Source organism: Oncorhynchus keta, chromosome 10 (genome assembly GCF_023373465.1).
Source record: "Oncorhynchus keta strain PuntledgeMale-10-30-2019 chromosome 10, Oket_V2, whole genome shotgun sequence".
NCBI classification, from domain to species: domain Eukaryota; kingdom Metazoa; phylum Chordata; class Actinopteri; order Salmoniformes; family Salmonidae; genus Oncorhynchus; species Oncorhynchus keta.
In genome coordinates this window covers 52,954,282-52,979,451 of record NC_068430.1, presented here as the reverse complement: position 1 = coordinate 52,979,451, position 25,170 = coordinate 52,954,282, and the positions used below count along the sequence as shown (strand labels likewise).

The window sequence follows — 25,170 nt, the reverse complement described above, 5'->3', positions numbered from 1 at the left end:
ACCAATGACACGACTACTACTGCAGTGTCAGCTATCATTTGCCCAAGTTGTTGGTTGGATTCACTTTGTAAGGCAGTTGAACTAAGCTCATGAGCATTTATTATAGTCCTGGCTATGCATTTAGTGGCTACTTTATTAGGTACACCACAGTGAGTAAGTTTACATACACAGTAGAGGTTGACCGATTAATCGGAATGGACGATCAATTAGGACCGATTTCAAGTTTTCATAACAATCGGAATTCAGTAATTTTGGGCGCCGATTTGCCCCCAAATGTTTTTATTTATTTTTATACCTTTATTTAACTAGGCAAGTCAGTTAAGAACGCATTCTTATTTTCAATGACGGCCTAGGAACGGTGGGTTAACTGCCTTGTTCAGGTGCAGAACGACAGATTTTCACCTTGTCAGCTCGGGGGATCCAATCTTGCAACCTTACAGTTAACAAGTCCAACGCAATAACGACCTGCCTCTCCCTCGTTGCACTCCACAAGGAGACTGCCTGTAACGTGAATGCAGTAAGCCAAGGTAAGTTGCTAGCTAGCATTAAACTTGTCTTATAAAAAACAATCAATCATAATCACTAGTTAACTACACATGGTTGATGATATTACTAGATATTTTCTAGCGTGTCCTGCATTGCATATAATCTGACAGAGCATACAAGCATACAATTATCTAAGTATCTGACTGAGCGGTGGTAGGCAGAAGCAGGCACATAAACATTCATTCAAACAGCACTCAAGCACTGCGCTGTTTATGACTTCAAGCTTATCAACTCCCGAGATGAGGCTTGTGTAACCGAAGTGAAATGGCTAGCTAGTTAGCGCGCGCTAATTGGGACGGAAGCTATACTGTTACACTGGCAATACTAAAGTGCCTATAAGAACATCCAATAGTCAAAGGTTAATGAAATACAAATGCTATAGAGGGAAATAGTCCTATAATTCCTACAATAACTACAACCTAAAACTTCTTACCTGGGAATATTGAAGACTCATGTTAAAAGGAACCACCAGCTTTCATATGTTCTCATGTTCTGAGGAAGGAACTGAAACATTAGCTTTCTTACATAGCACATATTACTTTCTTCTCCAACACTTTGATTTTGCATTATTTAAACCAAATTGAACATGTTTCATTATTTACTTGAGGCAAAATTGATTTTATTGATGTATTATATTAAGTTAAAATAACTGTTCATTCAGTATTGTTGTAATTGTCATTATTACAAATACAAGCGCGAAAAAAAATATCGGCCGATTAATCGGTATCGGCATTTTTGGTCCTCCAATAATCGGTATTGGTATAGGCTTTAAAAAAAAAACATAATCGGTCGACCTCTAATACACAGTAATAAAAAGTAAATAAATGGAAAAGTGGTGTATGCATATGTATTCACCCCCTTTGCTATGAAGCCCCTAAATTAGATCTGGTGCAACCAATTACCTTCAGAAGTCACATATTTAGTTAAATAAAGTCCACCTGTGTGCAATCTAAGTGTCACATGATCTGTCACATGATCCCAGTATATATCCACCTATTCTGAAAGTTCCCAGAGTCTGCAACACCACTAAGCAAGGCATACCACCAAGCAAGCAGCACCATGAAGTCTAAGGAGCTCTCCAAACAGGTCAGGGACAAAGTTGTGAAGAAGTACAGATCAGGGTCGGGTTATAAAAAAATGTACAAAATTTTGAACATCCCACGGAGCACCATTAAATCCATTATAAAAAATGGAAAGGATATGGCACCACAACAAACATGCCAAGAGAGGGCCGCCTACCAAAGCTCACGGACCAGAGAGGCAACAAAGAGACCAAAGATAACCCTGAAGGAGCTGCAAAGCTCCACAGCGGAGATTGGAGTATCTGTCTATAGGACCACATTAAGCTGTTTCCTCCACAGAGCTGGGCTATACGGAAGAGTGCTCAGAAAAAAATAAGCAAACATCTTTGGTGTTCACCAAAAGGCATGTGGGAGACTCTGGTCAGATGAGACAAAAATGTAGCTTTTTGGCCATCAAGGAAAATGCTATGTCTGGTGCAAACCCAACACCTCTCATCACCCCGAGAACAACATCCCCACAGTGAAGCATGGTGGTGGCAGTATCATGCTGTGGGGATGTTTTTCATCGGCAGGGACTGGGAAACTGGTCAGAATAGAAGGACTGATGGATGGCACCAAATACAGGGAAATACTTGAGGGAAATCTGTTTCAGTCTTCCTGAGATTTGAGACTGGGACAGAGGTTCACCTTCCAGCAGAAAAATGACCCTAAGCATACTGCTAAAGCAACACTCAAGTGGTTTAAGGGGAAACATTTAAATGTCTTGGAATGGTCGGGTCAAAGCCCAGACGTCAATCCAATTGAGAATCTGTGGTATGACGTGAAGATTGATGTACACCAGCGGAACCCATCCAACTTAAAGGAGCTGGAGCAATTTTGCCTTGAGGAATGGGCAATAATCCCAGTGGCTAGATATATATCTTATAGAGACATACCCAAAGAGACTTTCAGCTGTAATTTCGGCAAAAGGAAGCTCTACAAAGGATTGACTTGGGGAGGTGGGAGAATAGTTATGCACACTCAAGTTTTCTGTTTTTTCTTGTATTTTGTCGAGTGTGTTTCACAATAAAAAAGATTTTGCATCTTCAAAGTGGTAGGCATGTTGTGTAAATCAAATGATTCAACCCAACCCAAAATCAGGCAACAAAATAGCAAAAACAGTGGTTTGCAGAGTGACATCTCGGGAACGCACAACTAGACAGTCCTTGTCACGGATGGGATATTGGAATGGACGACCACACCGGGTTCCACTCCTATCAGCTAAAAACAAGAACAAGCAGCTCCAGTGGGCATGTGATGACCAACACTGGACATTGAAGAGTGGAAATACATTGCCTGGTGAATCTCAGTTCCAGCGAATCTCAGTTCCTGTTGCGTCATCCTGATGGCAGAGTCAGGATTTTGGCGTAGTCTAATGTTAATCGTACTAAACTCAGCAAAAAAATAAACGTCCCCTTTTCAGGACACTGTCTTTCAAAGATAATTAATTAAAATCCAAATAACTTTCCCATGCTTGTTCAATGAACCGTAAACAAATAATAATAATGAACATGCACCTGTGGAACGGTCATTAAGACACTAACAGCTTACAGACGGTAGGTAATTAAGGTCACAGTTATGAAAACTTAGGACACTAAAGAGGCCTTTCTACTGACTCTGAAAAACACCAAAAGAAAGATGCCCAGGGTCCCTGTTCATCAGCGTGAATGTGCCTTAGGCATGCTGCAAGGAGGCATGAGGACTGCAGATGTGGCCAGGACAATAAATTGCAATGTCCGTACTGGGAGACGCCTAAGACAGTGCTACAGGGAGACAGGACGGACAGCTGTGGGACAGGTACAGGATGGCAACAACAACTGCCCCAGGTACACCAGGAACGCACAATCCCCCCATCAGTGCTCAGACTGTCCGCAATAGGCTGAGAGATGCTGGTGTGAGGGCTTGTAGGCCTGTTGTAAGGCAGGTCCTCACCAGACATCACCTGCAACAACGTCACCTATGGGCACGAACCCACCGTCGCTGGACCAGACAGGACTGGCACAAAGTGCTCTTCAGCAACGAGTCTCGGTTTTGTCTCAGCAGGGGTGATGGTCGGATTTGTGTTTATCGCCGAAGGAATGAGCATTACACTGAGGCCTGTACTCTGGAGTGGGATTGATTTGGAGGTGGAGGGTCCGTCGTGGTCTAGTGTGTCACAGCATCATCGGACTGAGCTTCTTGTCATTGCAGGCAATCTCAACTCTGTGCGTCCCTCATGTGGTACCCTTCCTGCAGGCTCATCCTGAAATGAAGCTCCAGCATGACAATGCCACCAGCCATACTGCTCGTTCTGTGTGTGATTTCCTGCAAGACAAGAATGTCAGTGTTCTGCCATGGCCAGGGAAGAGCCCAGATCTCAATCCCATTGAGCACGTCTGGGACCTGTTGAATCGGATGGTGAGGGATAGGGCCATTCCCCCCAGAAATGTCCGGGAACTTGCAGGTTCCTTGGTGGGAAAGTGGGGTAACATCTCACAGCAAGAACTGGCAAATATGGTGCAGTCCATGAGGAGGAGATGTACTGCAGTACTTAATGCAGCTAGTGGCCACACCAGATACTGACTGTTACTTTTGATTTTGACCCCCCCTTTGTTCAGGGACACATTATTCAATTTCTGTTAGTCACATGTCTGTGGAACTTGTTCAGTTTATGTCTCAGTTGTTAAATCTTGTTATGTTCATACAATGTTAAGTTGCTGAAAATAAACGCAGTTGACAGTGGTCTAGATAAAGCGCGTTCAAGTGCAGGCATGCAATTACTCTCACTGCCACCTGCAGCTACATTGTGCCAAAAGTCCAAGGTTACAAATTGTACCTTTTATGGGGTTGAACAACATGTATCCACAGTATGTCTCAAAGAATGTCAAATGAATGAGGCATCACAGGGATTGTGGAATAAGTCACAGTTATGGATGAGTGAGAAAAGAAACAGCAACACAGAATTCTTAATGGGAAAGTTAAGTATTTTAAAACTTAGATGGTTCTTTACCCTGAAAGTAGCTACTGCTGGCTTAAATTAGTTGAAGATTATAGTGTCAGTTTAAAGAAAACCAAACCATGGATTACTGTTTCTCATGGTTCATAGACTACTTTCAGGGTGAGGAACCATTTAACATCATGTTGTTAAATATCCTGAACTTCCTCTTTCACGCTCGTAGAACAGCACACAGTGCTGACCACAACAGTGCTCGTCAGTCTGAGTGGCCAACAATCCTTATCTAATGGTAGCAGAGACAACACTGTTGGTAGCAGAGACAACACTCCACAGCATGTGTTTGTGTCCCAAATGGCACCCTATTCTTTCTCTATTTCGCGCACTACTTTTGAGCAGGGCCTCTAGAGAGCTGGTCTAAAGTAGTGCACTAAAGAAGGAATTTGATGCCATTTGGGACAATGGAAATGCCTCTGCCTCAATACAGTAAAACACAGTAGCTCAGTGTGCAACATTCATGGCCATTGTTCCCCTGCTCCGGGTAGTGTTAAAATCACCACTGTCTGGTGGGAGTCTTACTACTGTTTTGGTGTTGTTGTTTTAGCTTCTCTAACTCTGACAGGTTCAAGGGCTCATTGTCTTCACCTGGGATGACAGGTTATTTTCAGGATACAAAAAATGTTTATTCTTTTCCTGGTTGATTTGGAGAACTTCCATAGTCAATTATGTAGAAAGTCAGAGATGGAGTGTGCTCCAACTGCCATATTTTGGTGTGCCATATTAATATTGCATGAGCACTATTCTGTACAGAATATCTAAGAGACCGCCTATTAGAGCCAGCAGAGGAAGAATACGATATTGGTGTGTGTGTGTGTGTGTGTGTGTGTGTGTGTGTGTGTGTGTGTGTGTGTGTGTGTGTGTGTGTGTGTGTGTGTGTGTGTGTGTGTGTGTGTGTGTGTGTGTGTGTGTGTGTGTCTGTTAGAGAGACTGAGAGTGTGTGTGTGTGTGTGTGTGTGTGTGTGTGTGTGTGTGTGTGTGTGTGTGTGTGTGTGTGTGTGTGTGTGTGTGTGTGTGTGTGTGTGTGTGTGTGTGTGTGTGTGTGTGTGTGTGTGTGTGCGTGTGTGTTTGTTTCTGTGCACACTGGTGATCCTAGGAGGTTGTCGTTATAATTAACATTATCCAGATTTATTTTGGTGTCATAAATAAGAATGAATCATTTTTGTTTGTTTTTGTTTAATATCGCTGTGTTTGTTTATCTCAATGTAGTTCAGATGGCACATCCATCTTTGTTTCCAACGCAGCATGAGTGCAACTCTATGGTAATTGGCTTAGAATGGAAAATGTCACTAAACAAACAAACAAACAAACAAAATCATGTGCAAACAGATACTATCCGTAAATAAGTGAACAGTGATGTTTTCTTTCTTCTCTCTCTCCATTCGAATCGGCAGAACCAAACAATCTTGTTTAGGATCATGAAAATAATTACACTGTACCGTAATAATAGTGATCTATAAAGGATTTTGTCACGGCGTCACTATATTTGCTGTTTGGATTCAGATCAATGGTATACAGTGTATACTGTTGTGGTCAACACTACAGTTCTCCTTGGTTAAGACCATTCCTACGGGTTCTCTTGGGGTTAAAGACATGTCCTCCGACTTTTCTTGGGGTTTGGCTTGGATGTTGGGGTCGTAGTGGCTGTTTGGGTGGTAATACTGAACTGGCGTCAGTAGTTTAGCAATTGCATAGCGTCACAGACCTGGGTTCAAATACTATTTAAAATAATTGTATATACTTTATCTGTACTTGATTACAATTGCGTGGCTTAATGGACCAATTAAATAATCCCAAAACTGCAAACCCCACCCATCCGCCACTCCAGGCAGGCTAGAGCAAAGGCTTACAGTATTTGGAATACTTGTAACACTATTCGAGCCCAGGTCTGCATCACACAGAAAGCACCACAGTGCTTTAAAGAGATCCCAACACCACAGTAAGACACATTAAACTGACTATCGGAAGCTAGCGGAAGCTAGCAGAAGAGCCATACCAGTGTTCCCAGTCAATCTCCCCTAGTAGAGCCAGCCAAACATTGAAATCCCAGCACAGTAGGCTACAGAGAGGCTGGTGTTTTGGGCCATGTGCCTGACAAGAGCTTCAATGACTTTACAGCACCAGCTGGAATTTTTTAAAGAAGTCTTTAAGCGCGATTCTCCTCAGTAATATCATTGCTCACGCCTCAAAGACTCTGGATTAAGGCCCACTTTCCGCCGCTGAAATGTAACAAACGTGTGAAAAAAACATCACAGCCAAAACCATGCAGCCAGGAGAGAGGAAGAGAGATGGGGAGGGAAAGACAGATGGAGAAAGAGAGAGATATAGAGAGAAGGAGTACATGGGGAGATGGATAGAAAAAGAGAGGGAAAGGGAGAGGAGAGAAAGGAAATTGGGTAAGAGAGAAAGTGGGAGAACGGGAGCTAGAAAGACTAAGACGGGGTTGGGAGAGATGGAGAGAGAGAGAGAGAGAGAGAGAGAGAGAGAGAGAGAGAGAGAGAGAGAGAGAGAGAGAGAGAGAGAGAGAGAGAGAGAGAAGAGCAAGGATAGAGAAAGAGAGAGCTGAGAGGTGCCCAACACCTCCCCCTCTGCCAGATGTATTAATGTAGTCGGCTTTCTCTGAAATTCAAATGGCAAGGAAAGGAGAGAGAGAAAATGAAAAGCAGAAACCCGTAGCAAAGAGATTGTGTGTGTGTGGGGGGCATACTGCTCCGAAAAGACCTGCCATCTATCTATTAGTGCTCTGTAAATATTACATGAGCTCCACATTCGCTCACTTGTTTGGCATTACTTCCACTGGATGGGTATATTATTTTAGAAACTGTGCCTTGTTTATAATGATACGTGACCTAGTTCCAGGCAGCTAGCTCTCTCTCTCTCTCTCTCTCTCTCTCTCTCTCTCTCTCTCTCTCTCTCTCTCTCTCTCTCTCTCTCTCTCTCTCTCTCTCTCTCTCTCTCTCTCCCTCTCCCTCTCCCTCTCCCTCTCCCTCTCCTCTCCCTCTCTCTCTCTCTCTGTGAGATCTCAAATGATGTCCCTGCTGAACAATTACAAAGCAAAAGAAACCCAAATGGAGATGTTTGTAGAAAACAACATGTGTGTAATTAAGGCTTAATGAGTCCTTGTCAGGGTGGAATGTGCAATTAGATTGGTAATAGAACATTCGGCCTGATTGCCAGGCAGCGATGGCTGCTGGATGAGAAATAATCAGCAGTGGTGCAGCATTGAATGCAAAAATGATGAGGCCTATTGATAAGAGAGGGAAGAGAGTGCAGTACTGTAGGATACATTTCCATGTAAATGTAGGAGTGTCAGGTAAGACAAGAGTGCTATATATGTGTTGTACGGCATAAGGCTTTGAAATTACAATACGGTGTTGGTGCTTTGGTAAACTGGTGAACATGTAGAGAGTGTGGGACAGTTCCGTTGTGAGACCTTTCATTTGAAGTGCATTTTGATGGTGCACTAATGATGGATTTATTTTGTAGGTGATTTGGGTATTTCTATGTATCTAATTAATTAGCATTTTGAGCATTTCCATGCATCATACTGTTTCATATAATTATTCTTCAAGGCTGAATGTTAGATTTGTGTAACGGTTTTCCTCCTCTTCTGAGAGGAGGAGTAGGAAGGATCGGACCAATATGCAGCGTGGTAAGTGTTCGTCATTTTATTAAACTGAACTAAACACGACAATAGAAAGTAAGCAAAAAGAACAACCAAAACAGTTCCGTCTGGTAACTAATACAAAGACGTAAAACAACTACCCACAACCCATAGTGGGAAAACAGGATACCTAAGTATGGTTCTCAATCAGAGACAATGATTGACAGCTGCCTCTGATTGGGAACCATACCAGGCCAAAACCAGAAATACAAAACATAGAGCAAAAACATAGAATGCCCACCCCAACTCACGCCCTGATCAAACTAAAACAGAGACATAAAAAAGGAACTAAGGTCAGGACGTGACAATTTGGGTGTTTGTGAAGATTAATAAAGTTGGGTGTTTGTGTAGATTAGAACCGTGTATTTTCTTTAGGTGATATATCACCTTAGAATCAAATTAAATGATCAACCAACATCAAACAGATCGCTCAAGAAGATAATTATGTGAATGCCAGATGTTGATCTTGTTGCTGTCCTTGACTTCCTCTTCAAGTGATTGATGCCCCTTTTTTGGGGGGTCAAAGTCATTCAAGCAAAAGAACAGGTATCTAAGTAACTTTTTCCCTTTTCTCTCCTTTCTCTCGCAATGACCCCTTAACGTTTTTCCACTTGAGTTTTTTGAAATTGCGCTCTGCCTTGTAGGCGGAGCAGAACAGTGCACAAAATATGGTTTGGCTATTTCTTGACTATTCCCTTGAAGAGAGAGAGCCTTTGTTGCCTTCCTTTGGGACTGCCCTTGAAATTCTCCTATTGTGCCTTGCATGATATAATGCAAGCTGGTTTAACAGATTTAATGGAATCCAAATGGCACCCTATTCCCTATTTAGTGCACTACTTTTGACCATGGCCTATATAGGGTATAGGGTGCCATATAGGACGCGGGGACTTGGTTTTGTGGCCTTTATATCAAGACATCAGTCCACCACAGTTCAGCCATGAGCAACCCTTCTGCGTAAATTAATGAAACACTCGATATACCTCAAAAAAGCAGGTTGCTATGCGCCTGATTGAAGTAGGAGTGAAGGTTTTGTTTCAGACTCACGTTCAGTGTCATCGTTTTGAGACACATTTCGACTGTCTGATCAATCTATTTGCACACAAATGGACATGTTTATGGTAATTCTGTTTCAATTCTGTTTCCATTCCACCTGGTTTATGAGTCCGTGTTTTCGAAGCTTAGGTTGGGTTCAAGGTTGATGATGTGTTACTTGCTTTGTTTTCACTGTGTCCAATTGAGCACAATGGCGTGATTGTGCTCGGCCATCTGTAACTCGACACCTACACAAGGGTCAGAGGTGAGATATACGTGGATTTTGCTCGGAAGCGATGCATTTCAACCCCATGGTTCAAGTGTAACCCAGTAAACCACCAAACTGACTCAATAGCACCCATTCACATGGACCACAGAAACTGCATTCCGCAATAACTCATCATCCAGGTTTTCGAAAACGTTCTAATTTTCAACACAAAGGGGCCTATTTTCTTATTCTTTCTTGTGTAAAAAAAAAAGAAGAAAGAAATCGCTCTCATTATGAGCCGAGTCAGTCGAGGTGTAATTTGAGGAACGACCGGCCTCTCGAAAACCCTCCATGTGACTGACAAGCCAGTAAAAAGGAGCATTAAACCTAGATTAATATTATATCACAACACTGATAGTAGCAATTAAGCTCATCATAAGAGAGAGAATGAGCGTCACCCGGGATCCATTGGACCGGATGGTTAAACACAATCTCCTGCCTAATGCAGCTATTTCTCCTATTTCTCTCCCGTTTCTCGGTGCTTTACATGCTCGTCGCACGATTTGTGTTGACGTCTCTCTTTCTCTCGCTCCCATTTGGCCACGTTTGAATGTTTATCATCTGAGGGTTTTCTGCTGTTCCGATTCATTTCTTACCCCTTCAGTCGATAAAAAAAAAACAATTATGTTCCTCCTCAGCGGAGTTGCGCGGCTCCACGTCTTAGTTTGGCGTAATGAAGACCATACTTCATCTGTATGGCGTTATCGCCAGGATGAATGGGATCGTAGGGTGGAACACACCTGGGTTCAAAGACTATTTAAAATCTTTCAAATACTTTCAGTGATTTCTTTAGCGTTGCCTGGAATGCCAACTGGGCCGGGCTGCACAGTTATGAGTGTTCTATTGGTTTCATTGCACCAGGCAAGCTAATCAAGCCCAGCTAAATGATTTCAGATACTATTTGAACCCAGGTCTGGGATGGAAGGGGTGTGGCAGTTCAGGTCTTTTATGGCAAAGCAAATATGACAGTTGTATTTGTTATCTTTATTGGACGTTGTCTTTGCATGTGGTGTTGAATAGGACACACGGTTCACACAGATGCGTGAATATACATATACAGTACACACACACACACACACACACACACACACACACACACACACACACACACACACACACACACACACACACACACACACACACACACACACACACACACACACACACACACACACACACACACACATATATATATAAGAGCAAACAGCATATACAGGATGGCAAACATAGAACACACACACACACAGCAAAGCAGAGAAAACATACTGCAGAGGGAACACACACAGTCAACTGATCCATATCTGCTTCATTGAAAACAGACCATCCCCTCAGACCTTCAGTGCTATCTGCCAGCCTCTGAATGCTCTAATGACCAGCGTCCTGACACAGGTATTTTGACTGGTGCCTGTTCCTATTTGCACTTTGACTGACAGGCGATTAGTCACGTGCCCTGTGGAAAACCATGGAGTCACATTTGAGCCTCACGAAAGAGAGTCTGTCTAAAATGAAAACATACGTGGCTGCCGCAGCTACATGTATGCCCTGTATGAATGTGTAGTATTGTCTACATCACATGGTTGGCAGCCATCTTGTTGAGCCTTTTTGTATTGGCTGCCGTGCTGTCCATGTATGCCATTTTGATGTACTACTATAGATTGGAATGCTCATTTGTGGCTGCGAGCTGTGTGATAGGTTGCGTTCAACTGTTGTTCCATAACCTCAGTGCTAGTGTGCACTTCAAACTGACAGTGGCTTGGGTTTACACAAACAGCTGCCTATTTATAGCTACTCTCTCTATGTGCTTTTTAGCTCGGCAAACTGGAGTGCTTGGTGTCAAATGTGTATCAGTTGTTTGAACAAGCTCTCCTCACCATCACTGCTCTGGGTTTTAACCAAGCTTTCTGTTGTTTCTCACTCACTCACTCAATCTCTGTCTCTCCCCCCCTAGAAACTATAGCTTTAAAATGAAATACAATAACCTTCATCATATTGCGTTACTTTACACTTATAACACTTTACTTAAATTATAGTTAACCAAATTACAAGATGAAATATTGGTTTCCAGTCTATGGACAAGGTATGACAGCAAACCATGCTTTGGTTTAATTTCCTTAGCACTGTTTCCACATTCTAACATTTTAGCATTTGTGGCACAAATCACATTCAAGTCATAGGACTGATACAGTTGCAGTCGGAAGTTTACATACACTTAGGTTGGAGTCATTCAAACTAGTTTTTCAACCACTCCACAAAATTCTTGTTAACAAACTATAGTTTTGGCAAGTCGGTTAGGACATCTACTTTGTGCATAACACAAGTAATTCTTCCAACAACTGTTTACAGACAGATTATTTCACTTATAATTCACTGTATCACAATTTCAGTGGTTTACATAAAGTAAGTTGACTGTGCCTTTAAACAGCTTGGAAAATTACAGAAAATGATGTCATGGCTTGAGAAGAATTGACATCATTTGAGTCAATTGGAGGTGTACCTGTGGATGTATTTCAAGGCCTATGTACAAACTCAGTGCCTCTTTGCTTGACATCATGGGAAAATCAAAAGAAATCAGCCAAAAATTCTGTTTCATCCTTGGGAGCAATTTCCAAATGTCTGAAGGTACCACGTTCATCTGTACAAACAGTAGTATGCAAGTATAAACACCATGGGACCACACAGCCGTCAAACTGCTCAGGAAGGAGACGCGGTCTGTCTCTTAGAGATGAACGTACTTTGGTGCGGAAAGTGCAAATCAATCCCAGAACAACAACAGACCGTGTGAAGATGCTGAAGGAAACAAGTACAAAGTATCGATATCAACAGTAAAATGAGTCCTATATCGACATAACCTGAAAGGCCGCTAAGCAAGGAAGAAGCCACTGCTCCAAAATCGCCATAAAAAAGCCAGACTCCGGTTTGCAAATGCACATGGAGACAAGGATCGCACTTTTTGGAGAAATGTCCTCTGGTCTGACGAAACACAAATAGAACTGTTTGGCCATAATGACGACCGTTATGTTTGGAGGAAAAATGGGGAGGCTTGCAAGCCGAAGAACACCATCCCAACCGTGAAGAACGGGGGTGGCAGCTTCATGTTGTGGGGGTGCTTTGCTGCAGGAAGGACTGGTGCACTTCACAAAATAGATGGCATCATGAAGCAGGAAAATAATGTGGATATATTGAAGCAACATCTCAAGACATCAGTCAGGAAGTTAAAACTTGGTCGCAAATGGTTCTTCCAAATGGACAATGACCCCAAGCATACTTCTAAAGTTGTGGCAAAATGGCTTAAGGACAACAAAGTCAAGGTATGTGAGTGGCGATCACAAAGCCCTGACCTCAATCCTATAGAAAATGTGTGGGCAGAACTGAAAAGCGTGGCGAGCAAGGAGACCTACAAACCTGACTCAGTTACACCAGCTCTGTCAGGAGGAATGGGCCCAAATTTACCCAACTTATTGTGGGAAGCTTGTGGAAGGCTACCCAAAACATTTAACCCAAGTTAAACAATGTAAAGGCAATGCTACCAAATACTAATTGAGTGTATGTACACTTCTGACCCACTGTGATGAAAGAAATAAAAGCTGAAATAAATCATTCTCTCTACTATTAATCTGACATTTCACATACTTCAAATAAAGTGGTGATCCTAACTGACCTTAGACAGGGAATTTTTACTTGGATTAAATGTCAGGAATTGTGAAAAACTGAGTTTACTGTATTTGGCTTAGGTGTATGTAAACTTCCTGTGTATATAGATAAAAAGTAACTAAAAAACATCCAGGTATAATTCATTGTGATGCGGCTATAATGCATTGTTAGACTTGTGATTACATAATTTTTACACATTTTGTGACGTTACATTTTGTTACGTTAAAAATTCAACTTATTTTTAATTTTTATAACAAATAAAAAACTGATATCACATTTTCCAGTGATTACAGCCTCGAGTCTTCTTGCGTATGACGCTACAAGCATGACACACCTGTATTTGGAGAGTTTCTCCCATTCTTCTCTGCAGATCCTCTCAGGCTCTGTCAGGTTGGATGGGGAGTGTCGCTGCACAGCTATTTTCAGGTCTCGCCAGAGTCCATGCTCTTGCTGGGCCACTCAAGGACACTCAGAGACTTGTCCCGAAGCCACTCCTGCGTTGTTTTGGCTGTGTGCTTCGGGTCATTGTCCTGTTGGACCTTCACCCCACCCTTCACCCCATTCTGAGGTCCTGAGCACTCTGGAGCAGATTTTCATCAAGGGTCTCTCTGTACTTTGCTCCATTCATCTTTCCCTCGATTCTGACTGGTTTCATCAGACCAGAGAATTTTGTTTCTCATGGTCTGAGAGTCTTTAGGTGCCTTTTGCAAACTCCAAGCGAGCTGTCATGTGCCTTTTACTGAGGTGTGGCTTCCGTCTGCCCACTCTACCATAAAGGCTTGATTGGTGGAGCGCTGAGAGATGGTTGTCCTTCTGGAAGGTTCTCCCATCTCCCAGGTTCTCTCATCTCTACAGAGGAGCTCTGTCAGAGTGCCCATTGGGTTCTTGGTCACCTCCCTGACCAAGGCCCTTCTCCCCTGATTGCTCAGTTTGGCCGGCTAGCCAGCTCTAGGGAGAGTGTTGGTGGTTCCAAACGTCTTACATTTAAGAATGATGGAGGCCACTGTGTTCTTGGGGACCTTCAATTCTGCAGACAAACCTTTCCCCAGATCTGTGCCTCGAGACAATACTGTCTTTGAGCTCTACTGACAATTCCTTCGGCCTCATGGTTTAGTTTTTTGCTCTGAAATGCACTGTCAACATTAGGACCTTATATAGACAGGTGTGTGCCTTTCCAAATCATGTCCAATAAATTGAATTTACCACAGGTGGGCTCCAATCAAGTTGTAGAAACATCTCAATGATGGTCAATAGAAACAGGATACAACTGAGCTCAATTTCGAGTCTCATAGCAAAGGGTCTGTATACTAATGTAAATAAGGTTCAGGTTTTTTTTGTTTGTAAATTAGCAAACATAAAAAAAGAAGTGCTTTGTCATTATGGGGTATTGTGTGTAGATTGATGAGGGGGGAAAAAGGATTGAATCAATTTTAGAATAATGCTGTAACGTAACAAAATGTGGAAAAAGGGGATGGGGTCTGAATACTTTCCGAATGCACTGTATATAAATATCACAAACAATCTCCAGTTGCTCTGAGAGGACCCATGTCATGTGTGAAAACACCAATAACTACTCATTGCTACCCTTGCTCTCCATTCATTTCCTGATTGAGAACTCATGGCCTTTTCTCCCTTCTTACCGATGTAATTGAAGAAATTGATTTAATTTGACTTGCAGTGTGTAACCATCATCCAATGATTGTGGCCCACAGACTAATGGTTCCCTCAAGGAGAACTCATTATGCTGAAAGCATCGAGTCTATCTAAAGGATGAATATGAGAGTGATGAGAAGTAGGGAGTTCGTTATTGCCGTCATCTAGCCTCGTACGGTAGCAATGGTGGGTCTGACAGCACGTCAAATGGAACGACATTGAAATACATGTACTGTAAAGCCCATTGCACATATTTCCCACCCCTACTGTCAGTATATCGGTTTATATTACTAAAGAATGGTTTGTTACATCTCTCCACTTTGGAATCAGTTCTACAGGTTCAAAGGCTTAACTTTGGCTAATATCCTTATGGACTGGCCTGTGGTTTTTTCAGTCTCTACATTATACAGTATCTTCCATTGTTTAGCCTATATCTCTTCGCAGTTTGAAAACAGTGTAGATCTACGCCACAGCACTGCTCCACCAGAATGTAATGACCTTACTGTACAGCCGTGGCAGCTCTACAGGCCCTTTTGGCTGACTTCCCCTCGTGTGTTTTGCTTTCTCATAAAAGCCGAGTGCCAACTAGTGGCAGACAGAACAGAGAGGCCTCTGTGAAGTGTGAAGCATTCCAAGCCGCGACCTCTGGCTGTGACCCGAGCGTTAATCACCGCTACAGCGAGAACGGCCACCATTGGCCTCCACTAACCCCCCTTGCCCCTCTCACGCCCTCCCCCACCCACCACACTAATCAACCGCCATCCCCCTTTGCTCAGGGGCAAGCTGTTGTTCGCCCACCCGGCCCTGGCCCGATGGAGGCTTCTCTCTGGCGGTCTTTTTTTTCTCTCTCTGTCGGAGTGTGAAAGTGCTAAAGGGCCGTTGTGCCCTCTTGGCCTCCGTAGGGCCCTGACTGCCGTTTTGTGTTGTGTTGTGTTGTGTTTGTGCTGGTGTGATTAGCTCTCCGGCGTCCTCATCAACACCTCGCGTGACACACAAGGCAGCCCAAGTCACAGCCGAGTCTGACACACACACGGACTGAGGCTCGCACACACACATACACTTTATCACACACATACACACACAGACGCAAGCACGCGCCCGCTCACACACACACACACACACGCACACATACACACACACACACTGGGGTTGCTGCAGGCAAGCGGAGCAGTGTGAGTTTCACTAGTCTGACTGGTCTAATTATATGGGGCTCTAATGAACTGTAATTACTGACATCCACGAGAGCCACTGAGCCAGTGTGGTTTAAAGGTGACTACTATGGAGTAATTTGACTCGTTCAAAATGGTTTCTGTGCCCTGACTGATTTTCTATGCGCTGACTGACTGATTTTCTTTCTATGAACTGACTGATTTCTATCCCACTCTGTTTCTCTGTTTTTCCCTTACAGTTTGATGGTGACAACATGTACATGAATGAAAATAACCAGGAGTTTCTCTCCCCAAATCAGGTGAGTTGGCATTTTTCTTTTTGTTGATGAAACACCTGCTTCCTCTTTTTTTTATATGTCTTGGACTAGAAAATGACCAGACATGCCTCGGATTTGATAAGGTCTCAGGGTGGACTGAAACTAAAGCTTACTCTATTCTACGTTCCGGGTTATTCAAATCACAGCCTCAAAGTACAGGGCATTTGCTGGTTTTTTCTGATCCATACCTGGTAGTTCATTAATCCATTGTCATTAAATGGACAGAGATTCCACTCACATTGGGTAATAATTAGACTTGAGATCATCACGCTTAACTCATATTCTCACATTGTCTCCCATTAACGTAAATGCATTGATTCACGCCAAAGTCTTGAGTTGCACGCGCTTAACCTCAACTCTGAATTGGCCCGAAAGTGTTCAACGTCTGAATCAGTTCCCGATTAGAAGAAAACCAAACCAGTAGTGCTGGGGACCTTGAGGACTGGATTTGTGAAAGGGGGTCCTACATAAATGAATCCAATGAGATTCATGAGAACACAGGACTGAATGCATCAGCGTATGCTCTGTACTGTAGTGCATTGGACCGCAGCTGGGCTAAAACACATGGGTGTTGCGTTTGAGCTGGGAGATTTGTTGAATTTTCGTTGTAAGCCTCACTGCCATACAAAGCAGGGAGAGGCACTTGTCCTTGTCAATTGCAATCACTTGAGTGGGCCAAGAATATCTCTATCAGATCACGCTGCACTGTTGTTCTAACTTATAGAGATGGTCATACCCTAGAAACACAACATGTAGAACATATCCACGCAGAGTTTCTAAACTCAGAGGCACAACATTGCGAAACGTCTGGGGACGCTTGTAAAACAGACCAAGCAGACCGGGCCGGGGTTTGGGGTCTGAGATGTCAATGAGAGAAGTTAAACTACTTAAGACATTGGCTCAAATCTAGGTTGTGCCTTTAGATTTCGAGAAAGTTGACAACAAAGGGGGGGGGGGGGATCACATGTTATTACTCCAACCTCGTGAATGTGACAAACTGACACGTTTTCATTTTCATCCAAAACAACTTTATATCAACGGAGTGCCTTTGATTTGACGACCTGCACATACGCAGTTAGTCGCGAGGCGACAGTTAGACCCGATGATGTGTTTCTGCACATGTGGTTAGCTAGCCAACGCCGCCATCACGTCACCTACAAGCGTGACCGGGGATTTCTATTGGAGAGGCAGTTTCTGCCTCTCTTCACACTGTACTTTGGTAACCATTAGAAATTCACAATCCTCTCCTGGCTTCAACTTCTCTAACATCTGTCTGTTGCATTTCCTTTTACTGGTATGTTCCTTTACCCTTTATTCTTTTTACTATATTAAAATGCATTTGGGTCAGTGGGTCTGGTGGGGGGAGAACCGACGCCTCCAAACTGCCTGAAACGGCCTAGATCATCTCGCTGTAATGCCCGTGTACCTTCGTCTAATCGGGCACGGTAATCTCCACTATCTATGGTGGTGGTTTCAGTTCGATCACTGTGATGAGTCATAAAGAAATGGGGTCAGATCTTCTGTCATGTCCACTGTTCCCATGCGCATAGACCTGACCCCAGTTAGCTGAGAGCATAGCTCTTTCACTCTCACTATATAGCTATCGCTCTCCCAGTTAGATCTCTCTCTCTCTCTCTCTCTCTCAGTTCAACGGACTTTATTGACATGGAGAACATATGTTTACATTGCCAAAGCAAGTGAAATAGATAATAAACTAAAGTGAAATAAACAATCAAAAAATGAACAATAAACATTACACTCGCAAAAGTTGCAAAGGAATAGAGACATTTTAAATGTCATCGTATGCCTATATACAGTGTTGTAATGATGTGCAAATAGTTCAAGGGAAAGTAAATAAACATAAATATGGGTTGTATTTACAATGGTGTTTGTTCTTCACTGGTTGCCCTTTTCTTGTGGCAACAGGTCACACATCTTGCTGCTCTGATGACACACTGTGGTATGGGAGTTTATCAAAATTGGATTTCTTTTCAAATTCTTTGTGGGTCTGTGTAATCTGAGGGAAATATGTGTCTCTAAAATGGTCATACATTTGGTAGGAGGTTAGGAGGTGCAGCTCGGTTTCCACCTCATTTTGTGGGCAGTGTGCACATAGCCCGTCTTCTCTTGAGAACCAGGTCTGCCTACGGCAGCCTCTCTCAATAGCAAGGCTATCCTCACTGAGTCTGTACATAGTAAAAGCTTTCCTTTTGGTTCAGTCACAGTGGTCAGGTATTCTGCCACGGTGTACTCTCTGTTTAAGGACAAATAGCATTCTACCATTGCTCTTTTTTGTTAAAGTAATTCTCTTTTTGAAAGTAATTATCTTTTTGTTTTCTCATGATTTGGTTGGGTTTCATTTTGTTACAGTCCTGGGGCACTGTTTGTGAACAGCGCCCCAGGACCAGCTTGCTTAGGGGACTCTTCTCCAGGTTAATCTCTCTGTAGGTGATAGCTTTGTTATGGAAGGTTTGGGAATCGCTTCTTTTTAAGTGGTTGAAAAATTCAACAGCTCTTTTCTGGATTTTGAACCATTAGCGGTATCGGCCTAATTCTAGTCTGCATGCATTGTTTGGTGTTTTATGTTGTACACAGAGGATATTTTTGCAGAATTCTGAATGCAGAATCTCAATTTTGTGTTTTTCCCATTTTGTGAATTCTTGGTTGGTGAGCGGACCCCAGCCCTTACAACCATAAAGGGAAATGGGTTCTATAACTGATTAATGTATCTTTAGCCAGATCCTAATTGGTATGTCGAATTTTATGGTCCTTTTGATGGCGCAGAAGGCCCTTCTTGCCTTGTCTCTCAGGTCGTTCACAGCTTTGTGGAAGTTACCTGTGGCGCTGATGTTTAGGCCGAGGTACGTATAGTTTTTTGTGTGCTCTAGGACAATGGTGTCGAGATAGAATTTGTATTTGTGGTCCTGGCAACTGGATTAGTTTTTGGAACACCATTATTTTTGTCTTATTGAGATTTACTGTCAGGGCCCAGGTCCGACAGAATCTATGCGGAAGATCTAGGTGCTAGAAACTGTTGTATGCCTTCCTTGGTTGGGGATCGAAGGACGAGGAACATCAGTAAACAGTAGACATTTGACTTCTCTATAGCTCTCTCTCTCTCTATTTCTCTATTTCACTCCAACTTCTCTTGCTATTGGCCCTTATTTATTTCTGTCTTCTCTTTTTCTCTTGCTCTCCCTCCCTCCCTATCTCATTTTATCTTTCCCCAGTTAGCTTTCTCTCTCCTTGCGCTCTGCCTCCATCTCTCCCTAGTTATCTCTTTCCCACTCTTCGACTTTCTCTCTATATCCTTCCCCTGTATCACCTTTTACCTATCTCTCCCTAGTTAGCTCTCTCTGTCTCCGTCTATCTCTCCCTAGTTAGCTCTCTCTGTCTCCGTCTATCTCTCCCTAGTTAGCTCTCTCTGTCTCCGTCTATCTCTCCCTAGTTAGCTCTCTCTGTCTCCGTCTATCTCTCCCCAGTTAACTCTCTCTGTCTCCGTCTATCTCTCCCTAGTTAGCTCTCTCTGTCTCCGTCTATCTCTCCCTAGTTAGCTCTCTCTGTCTCCGTCTATCTCTCCCCAGTTAGCTCTCTCTGTCTCCGTCTATCTCTCCCCAGTTAGCTCTCTCTGTCTCCGTCTATCTCTCCCCAGTTAGCTCTCTCTGTCTCCGTCTATCTCTCCCTAGTTAGCTCTCTCTGTCTCCGTCTATCTCTCCCTAGTTAGCTCTCTCTGTCTCCGTCTATCTCTCCCTAGTTAGCTCTCTCTGTCTCCGTCTATCTCTCCCTAGTTAGCTCTCTCTGTCTCCGTCTATCTCTCCCTAGTTAGCTCTCTCTGTCTCCGTCTATCTCTCCCCAGTTAGCTCTCTCTGTCTCCGTCTATCTCTCCCCAGTTAGCTCTCTCTGTCTCCGTCTATCTCTCCCTAGATGTTTTCCCTCCCTCTTCTCCTCTCTCTCGCCACCTGCCTCTTTCTTTCCCCTCTCTCTCTCTTCTCTCTTTTCTCGCTCTCTCTCTGGCGACAGTCGAAACAGGGCTGATTAAAAGACAAGGTCAGGCCTCTGGCCCGGCCTCAACTAGCCCTTTGTCTGCCCAGGGTCACTCGCGATCGTCGTGGCAACAGTGTACAATAGAGTAACCAGCAGAGAGTGTCCCTTTACTCCGCTCTCTCCTAGCACCGGATCGATACGGCACCAAGCAGGGAACATGAGCTGCATCCCAAATGGCACGCCATTCCCTATATAGTGCACAACTTTTGACCCATAGAGTTCTGGTTAAAACGTAGTGCGCTACATAGGGAATAGGGTGTCATTTGGGACTTAGCCCTGACATGAAAACCCTCCCCAGCTATTCCTCTAGACTGGACTAAATGCCTGTGAGCTTGACTTTTCTATTGTAGCTTGCTCCTGGAAGGCCCAGGGAGTGCTCTCTCTCTCTCTCTCTCTCTCTCTCTCTCTCTCTCTCTCTCTCTCTCTCTCTCTCTCTCCCTCTGTCCCTCTGTCCCTCTCTCTCTCTCTCTCCCTCTGTCCCTCTCTCTCTCTCTCTCCCTCTGTCCCTCTCTCTCTCTCTCTCGCTCTCTCTCTCTCTCTCCCTCTGTCTCTCTCTCTCTCTCTCTCTCTCTCCCTCTCTCTCTCTCTCTCTCTCTCTCTCTCTCTCTCTCTCTCTCTCTCTCTCTCTCTCTCTCTCCCTCTGTCCCTCTCTCCGTCAGTAGACTCGAGTTGAAAACTCTTGCGCTGAACTGAACTGAGGTAGAAGAATATGAAGGTATTTTGTATGTATTAATTCTGTGTTAAAGGTCCACTGTTCTATTTCCAGCCATTTATGATAGTCAATTGAATTCTTGATATATATTATATAGCCGCTGATTCTTGAAAACATCACTTACAAATGCCTCATGGGCTTAGTACAACTGTCTAACCCCTTGAGTGGGCGTTTATTTCTTTCTTTAAGGACACTGTCATCCTCCATATGACCTTAACTACAGTAAATTCCCTTTTTATGCATTTCCACCATGATTTAAATATTTGTTTAGCATAATAGACATTTGGGGAAATTGGTGGGAGAGAGAGGGAGAGAGTAGCAGGAATAATTACCTTAATGGAGGGACTGTTTGGACATGCAGCCGAAGTAGCTAGCGGAGATTATAATCTCGCAATTAGTGTAACAAGGTTTTATTGATTGGCCCTGTTGTAGCGCCACGGCTGCCAAGTGGTCCGCTGGTTCTACATGCAGAGCGAGTGTACCGTCGCCAGTCATTCCGCTCTAACACGACGGCACTACCGCGTTCCTCGGCTTGGCTTCGCCTGCCTGTATGCGGTGCTGTGTCTGGGCATTAGCAGCATCAAATAAAAAAGCCTTATGGATTATGATTTGGATGGCCCGTTTGAAAGGCCTGATGATGAAGTGAAGTGCATTTTCTCTGACTCACTGTAGTAAATTACAATTACAGTACCCCCCCCCCTCCCGTTGATTTCTGTTGACGAAAGGCAGCCTCTGGCAATGTCTAATTTCAAGTTGGGGCTGCCTGTTTTCCTTTTTTACAAGTTGAAAATAGTTTCACTTTTTTGGGGGGCTTGTTCGGCTTTGGCATAGTATAGGTTTCAGAATCGTGTTTTTCATAAAGGAAAAATAAATTCACAGTGATTGTAATTGAAAACCATCCGCTTAGGTATTGGAGACACACCCATGCCTTACAGCCTTCAACAGCTATCCACTCATTTTTATTTATCTCTGCACATGTATCTAATGACACATTGTAGACTTTGTGCTCACTCTGATTATGATGTCACATTCCTGGCACCGTATTCACATTATAGTGCACTACATTTGACCACAGCACATAAGTCTCTGGTCAAAATTAGTGCACTATATAGGGAATAGGCTGCCATTTGGGATACAACCCTAGAATTATAGGAGCTCAAGTTCATTTTCCTCATTTTTCTAAATGAGATCTGTAATTCGCTAGTTGGCCGCAACCCAATCTCCTGTCTGCGCGCCTGATTGGTCAAAATCGGTCTTGTGTGACTGACAGGAAATGCTCTGATTGGGGGAGACGGTATCATTGGATCGTTGTCGCTGATTAAAGCCGGTGCCGCCACAGTTTTGTAAACTCCCGCCATTTGGGGATCCTCGTCTGTGCCCACCGCCCCGGCCCTGCTGCTAGGAATTACCAGGCCGTCGCATTAGTTTGATTTACAGCTTCCTCTCGCTGTTTAGATTGGGTCTGGGACTGAGAGTGGCAGACTGAAAACCCTGCCCTCCCCCATCCTCTTCTCCTCCTCTACCCCCTCTACCTCTCTCTCTCCACTCCCATCTCCTACCCTCCTCTCCCCTCCTCTCCTCTCCCCTACTGCGCTCAACCACCCCCTCCACCACCACCACTACCCCTCCACCTCTCTCTCTCGCTCCCTCCATCTTTTGTGAAAATGAAAACAAAGAGCAGGCTGCCAAAATATTTCTGTGGCCGTTCGCTGACGAAGCAGGGGTGGGAGACAAAGCTAAAAAGATGTGCAGGCATATTTGTTGCTGCAACAAAAAGCTCCCCCTCTCTCTCTTTCTCGCTCTCCCTCATCGTGGCCTTTTTTTGTTGAGTGATTTGGAAAATGTCTCCCTTTTTCACCCATTAAAAGCCTTCTGTTTGAAATAGTTTACTGACACAGGACTGCAAATAAATGCACAGCTGTATATTTGTGTAAGGGCCCTTTGCCGTGCCGAGATGTCAATTTTCCACGTTGCCGTTAGGTGATCAAATTAATCTAATGGCAGCCTTAATGTGTTTTTGTAGGACTTTCAGAAAACCAGACTTAGTCCCAAATGGCACCCTGTTCCCAAGTGCACTACTTTTGACCAGGACCCATAGGGAATAGGGAGGGAATAGGGTGCCATTTTGGATGCAACCCAGTTGTTGATAAGGAGCCAGTCATTCAGGATTGCATCAGATAATATTTTCCACCCTATGCGATGATAGATTTCTATTTACTGTTTGGGGTCGTAGAATGTTCTTAATTATGTTCATAGTTTTGATTAATAACTACTAGTTTCACTTTAGTGAGACTTTTACCCTGACAGCATCACATTAGATTCACAGCTAGTGTCATGTTAGCTCAAAGCAGGTAAATACATCCAAACCTTGAACGGAGTTATGAAGGGGTCTGTTGTGGCCGTGGAGTCTTCATCCCAAATGGCACCCTATTCCCTATGGGCCTTGGTCAATAGTAGTGCACTATTTAGGGAATAGGGTGCCAATTGAGACGCGGCCATAGAGTGTGTGTACAATCATGGCTGAGGAATAAGTGGCTCATTCACGGTGGAGAGCTGTCCCCTCCCTCTGCATCTTGGAAAAAACAATGGCACCATGGATCGAAACCCCAGACGTTTGCACCCGTTTTCAGCAGATGTGCCCATCACCAATGCACAGCCACATTGACTATTGACTCCAGGCCTGTAAGACTGGGAGACACTTAAGAACCCAGTGATACCATGGTGGAAATGCTCGCTATTGTTGTGACCTGCATGCATATGTGCAAGTACTGTACACGCACTCATGCACACACACACACACACACACACACACACACACACACACACACACACACACACACACACACACACACACACACACACACACACACACACACACACACACACACACACACACACACACACACACACACACACACACACAATCACCAGTGTAATACACATTTGTGTGTCCACACGACTGTCCTGTCAGCGTCCTCATTGTCAGTTTCCACAATTGTCTATAAATGACTAAAGATCCACCAACTGTCTTTTCTGTGTGTTTTTTATTCGCCAGACATAAAAAAACACGACAACAGCACAATTAGGCTTTGTCAGTCAGAATCAGAAACAGTGGCGTCATTGTTTTCGCACCGCAGCAGCGTTGACCTTCAATGTGAAAATAGTGTTGAAAAAATAGTGAAATTATAAAATAGAAATCCATATAAAAGAGCTGATGTCATTGGATTTGTTTATCGTGATGCACGGTGTACGGAACTCGTCGCTTGCGTCCCAATTAGCATCCTATTCACTACATAGTGCACTACTTTTGTCCATGGCCCAAAGGGCTCTGGTCAAATGTAATGCACTGTATCAGGGATAGGGTGGCATTTGGGACACTTCCATCGACTATACAGCAGCAGTAGCCCTGTTAAGCCTATCAGAAGAGACAGGGCAACCAATGAATAAAGTAAAAAAGATTCCTCCTCTGGAGGGAGATGGCTGCTCTCTATAAGAAGCGACAAGGGGGATACTGCAGAAATAATATGTGTGCCAAATTTGACTTTATAATGCTGAATGCCTCCTGTCAGGCAATAAGTTTGATTAAGGTCCTCATTTGAAATGTTGAAATCATATCCCCTCCCTCCCTCCCCCCCCCCCCCTCCCTCCCTCCCTCCCTCCCTCCCTCCCCCTCCCTCCCTCCCTGCCTTTCTTTGACCCCTTCCCCCACGCCTGTCACCCACGTCAGTATCAGAACGTGTGTCACAATCTCTCTCTAATTGACTCTTCCAAACCTGAGCTTTGTTTCTGTATCTGATCATTTGTTTTCGTAGCATTTTTATGATTGCATTAGCGAAGATCGTGTTTGAGCTTACACAGTTCACACTGCGAAGCATCTGCACACAATCATTATCGGAGGGGTGAGCGAATTAACTGAACTCTCTGTCCACTGCATCAAGTCTGAGCTAAGAATACAATAGCGAACGCTTATTAAATCTAGAATCTATTTCTGCTAGCTAGGCTAACATCTGCCCCATCATTCTCCAATTCAAATTCATCCAACTTTATTTGTTCTTTATTTGTCC

General features: G+C 43.7%; 1 protein-coding gene across 5 annotated transcripts in view; it reads left to right on the top strand.

Annotated features, from left to right (window-relative positions):
• The window catches only part of tox2 (TOX high mobility group box family member 2), a 140,750-nt gene that overhangs the window by 54,054 nt on the left and 61,526 nt on the right, over positions 1-25,170 (top strand). For all 5 annotated transcript variants that reach the window (XM_035778582.2, XM_035778581.2, XM_035778580.2 and 2 more), the window contains one exon: positions 16,273-16,332. In XM_035778582.2, the coding sequence (XP_035634475.1) occupies positions 16,273-16,332 (60 nt within the window). The remainder of the gene's footprint in view (positions 1-16,272; positions 16,333-25,170) is intronic.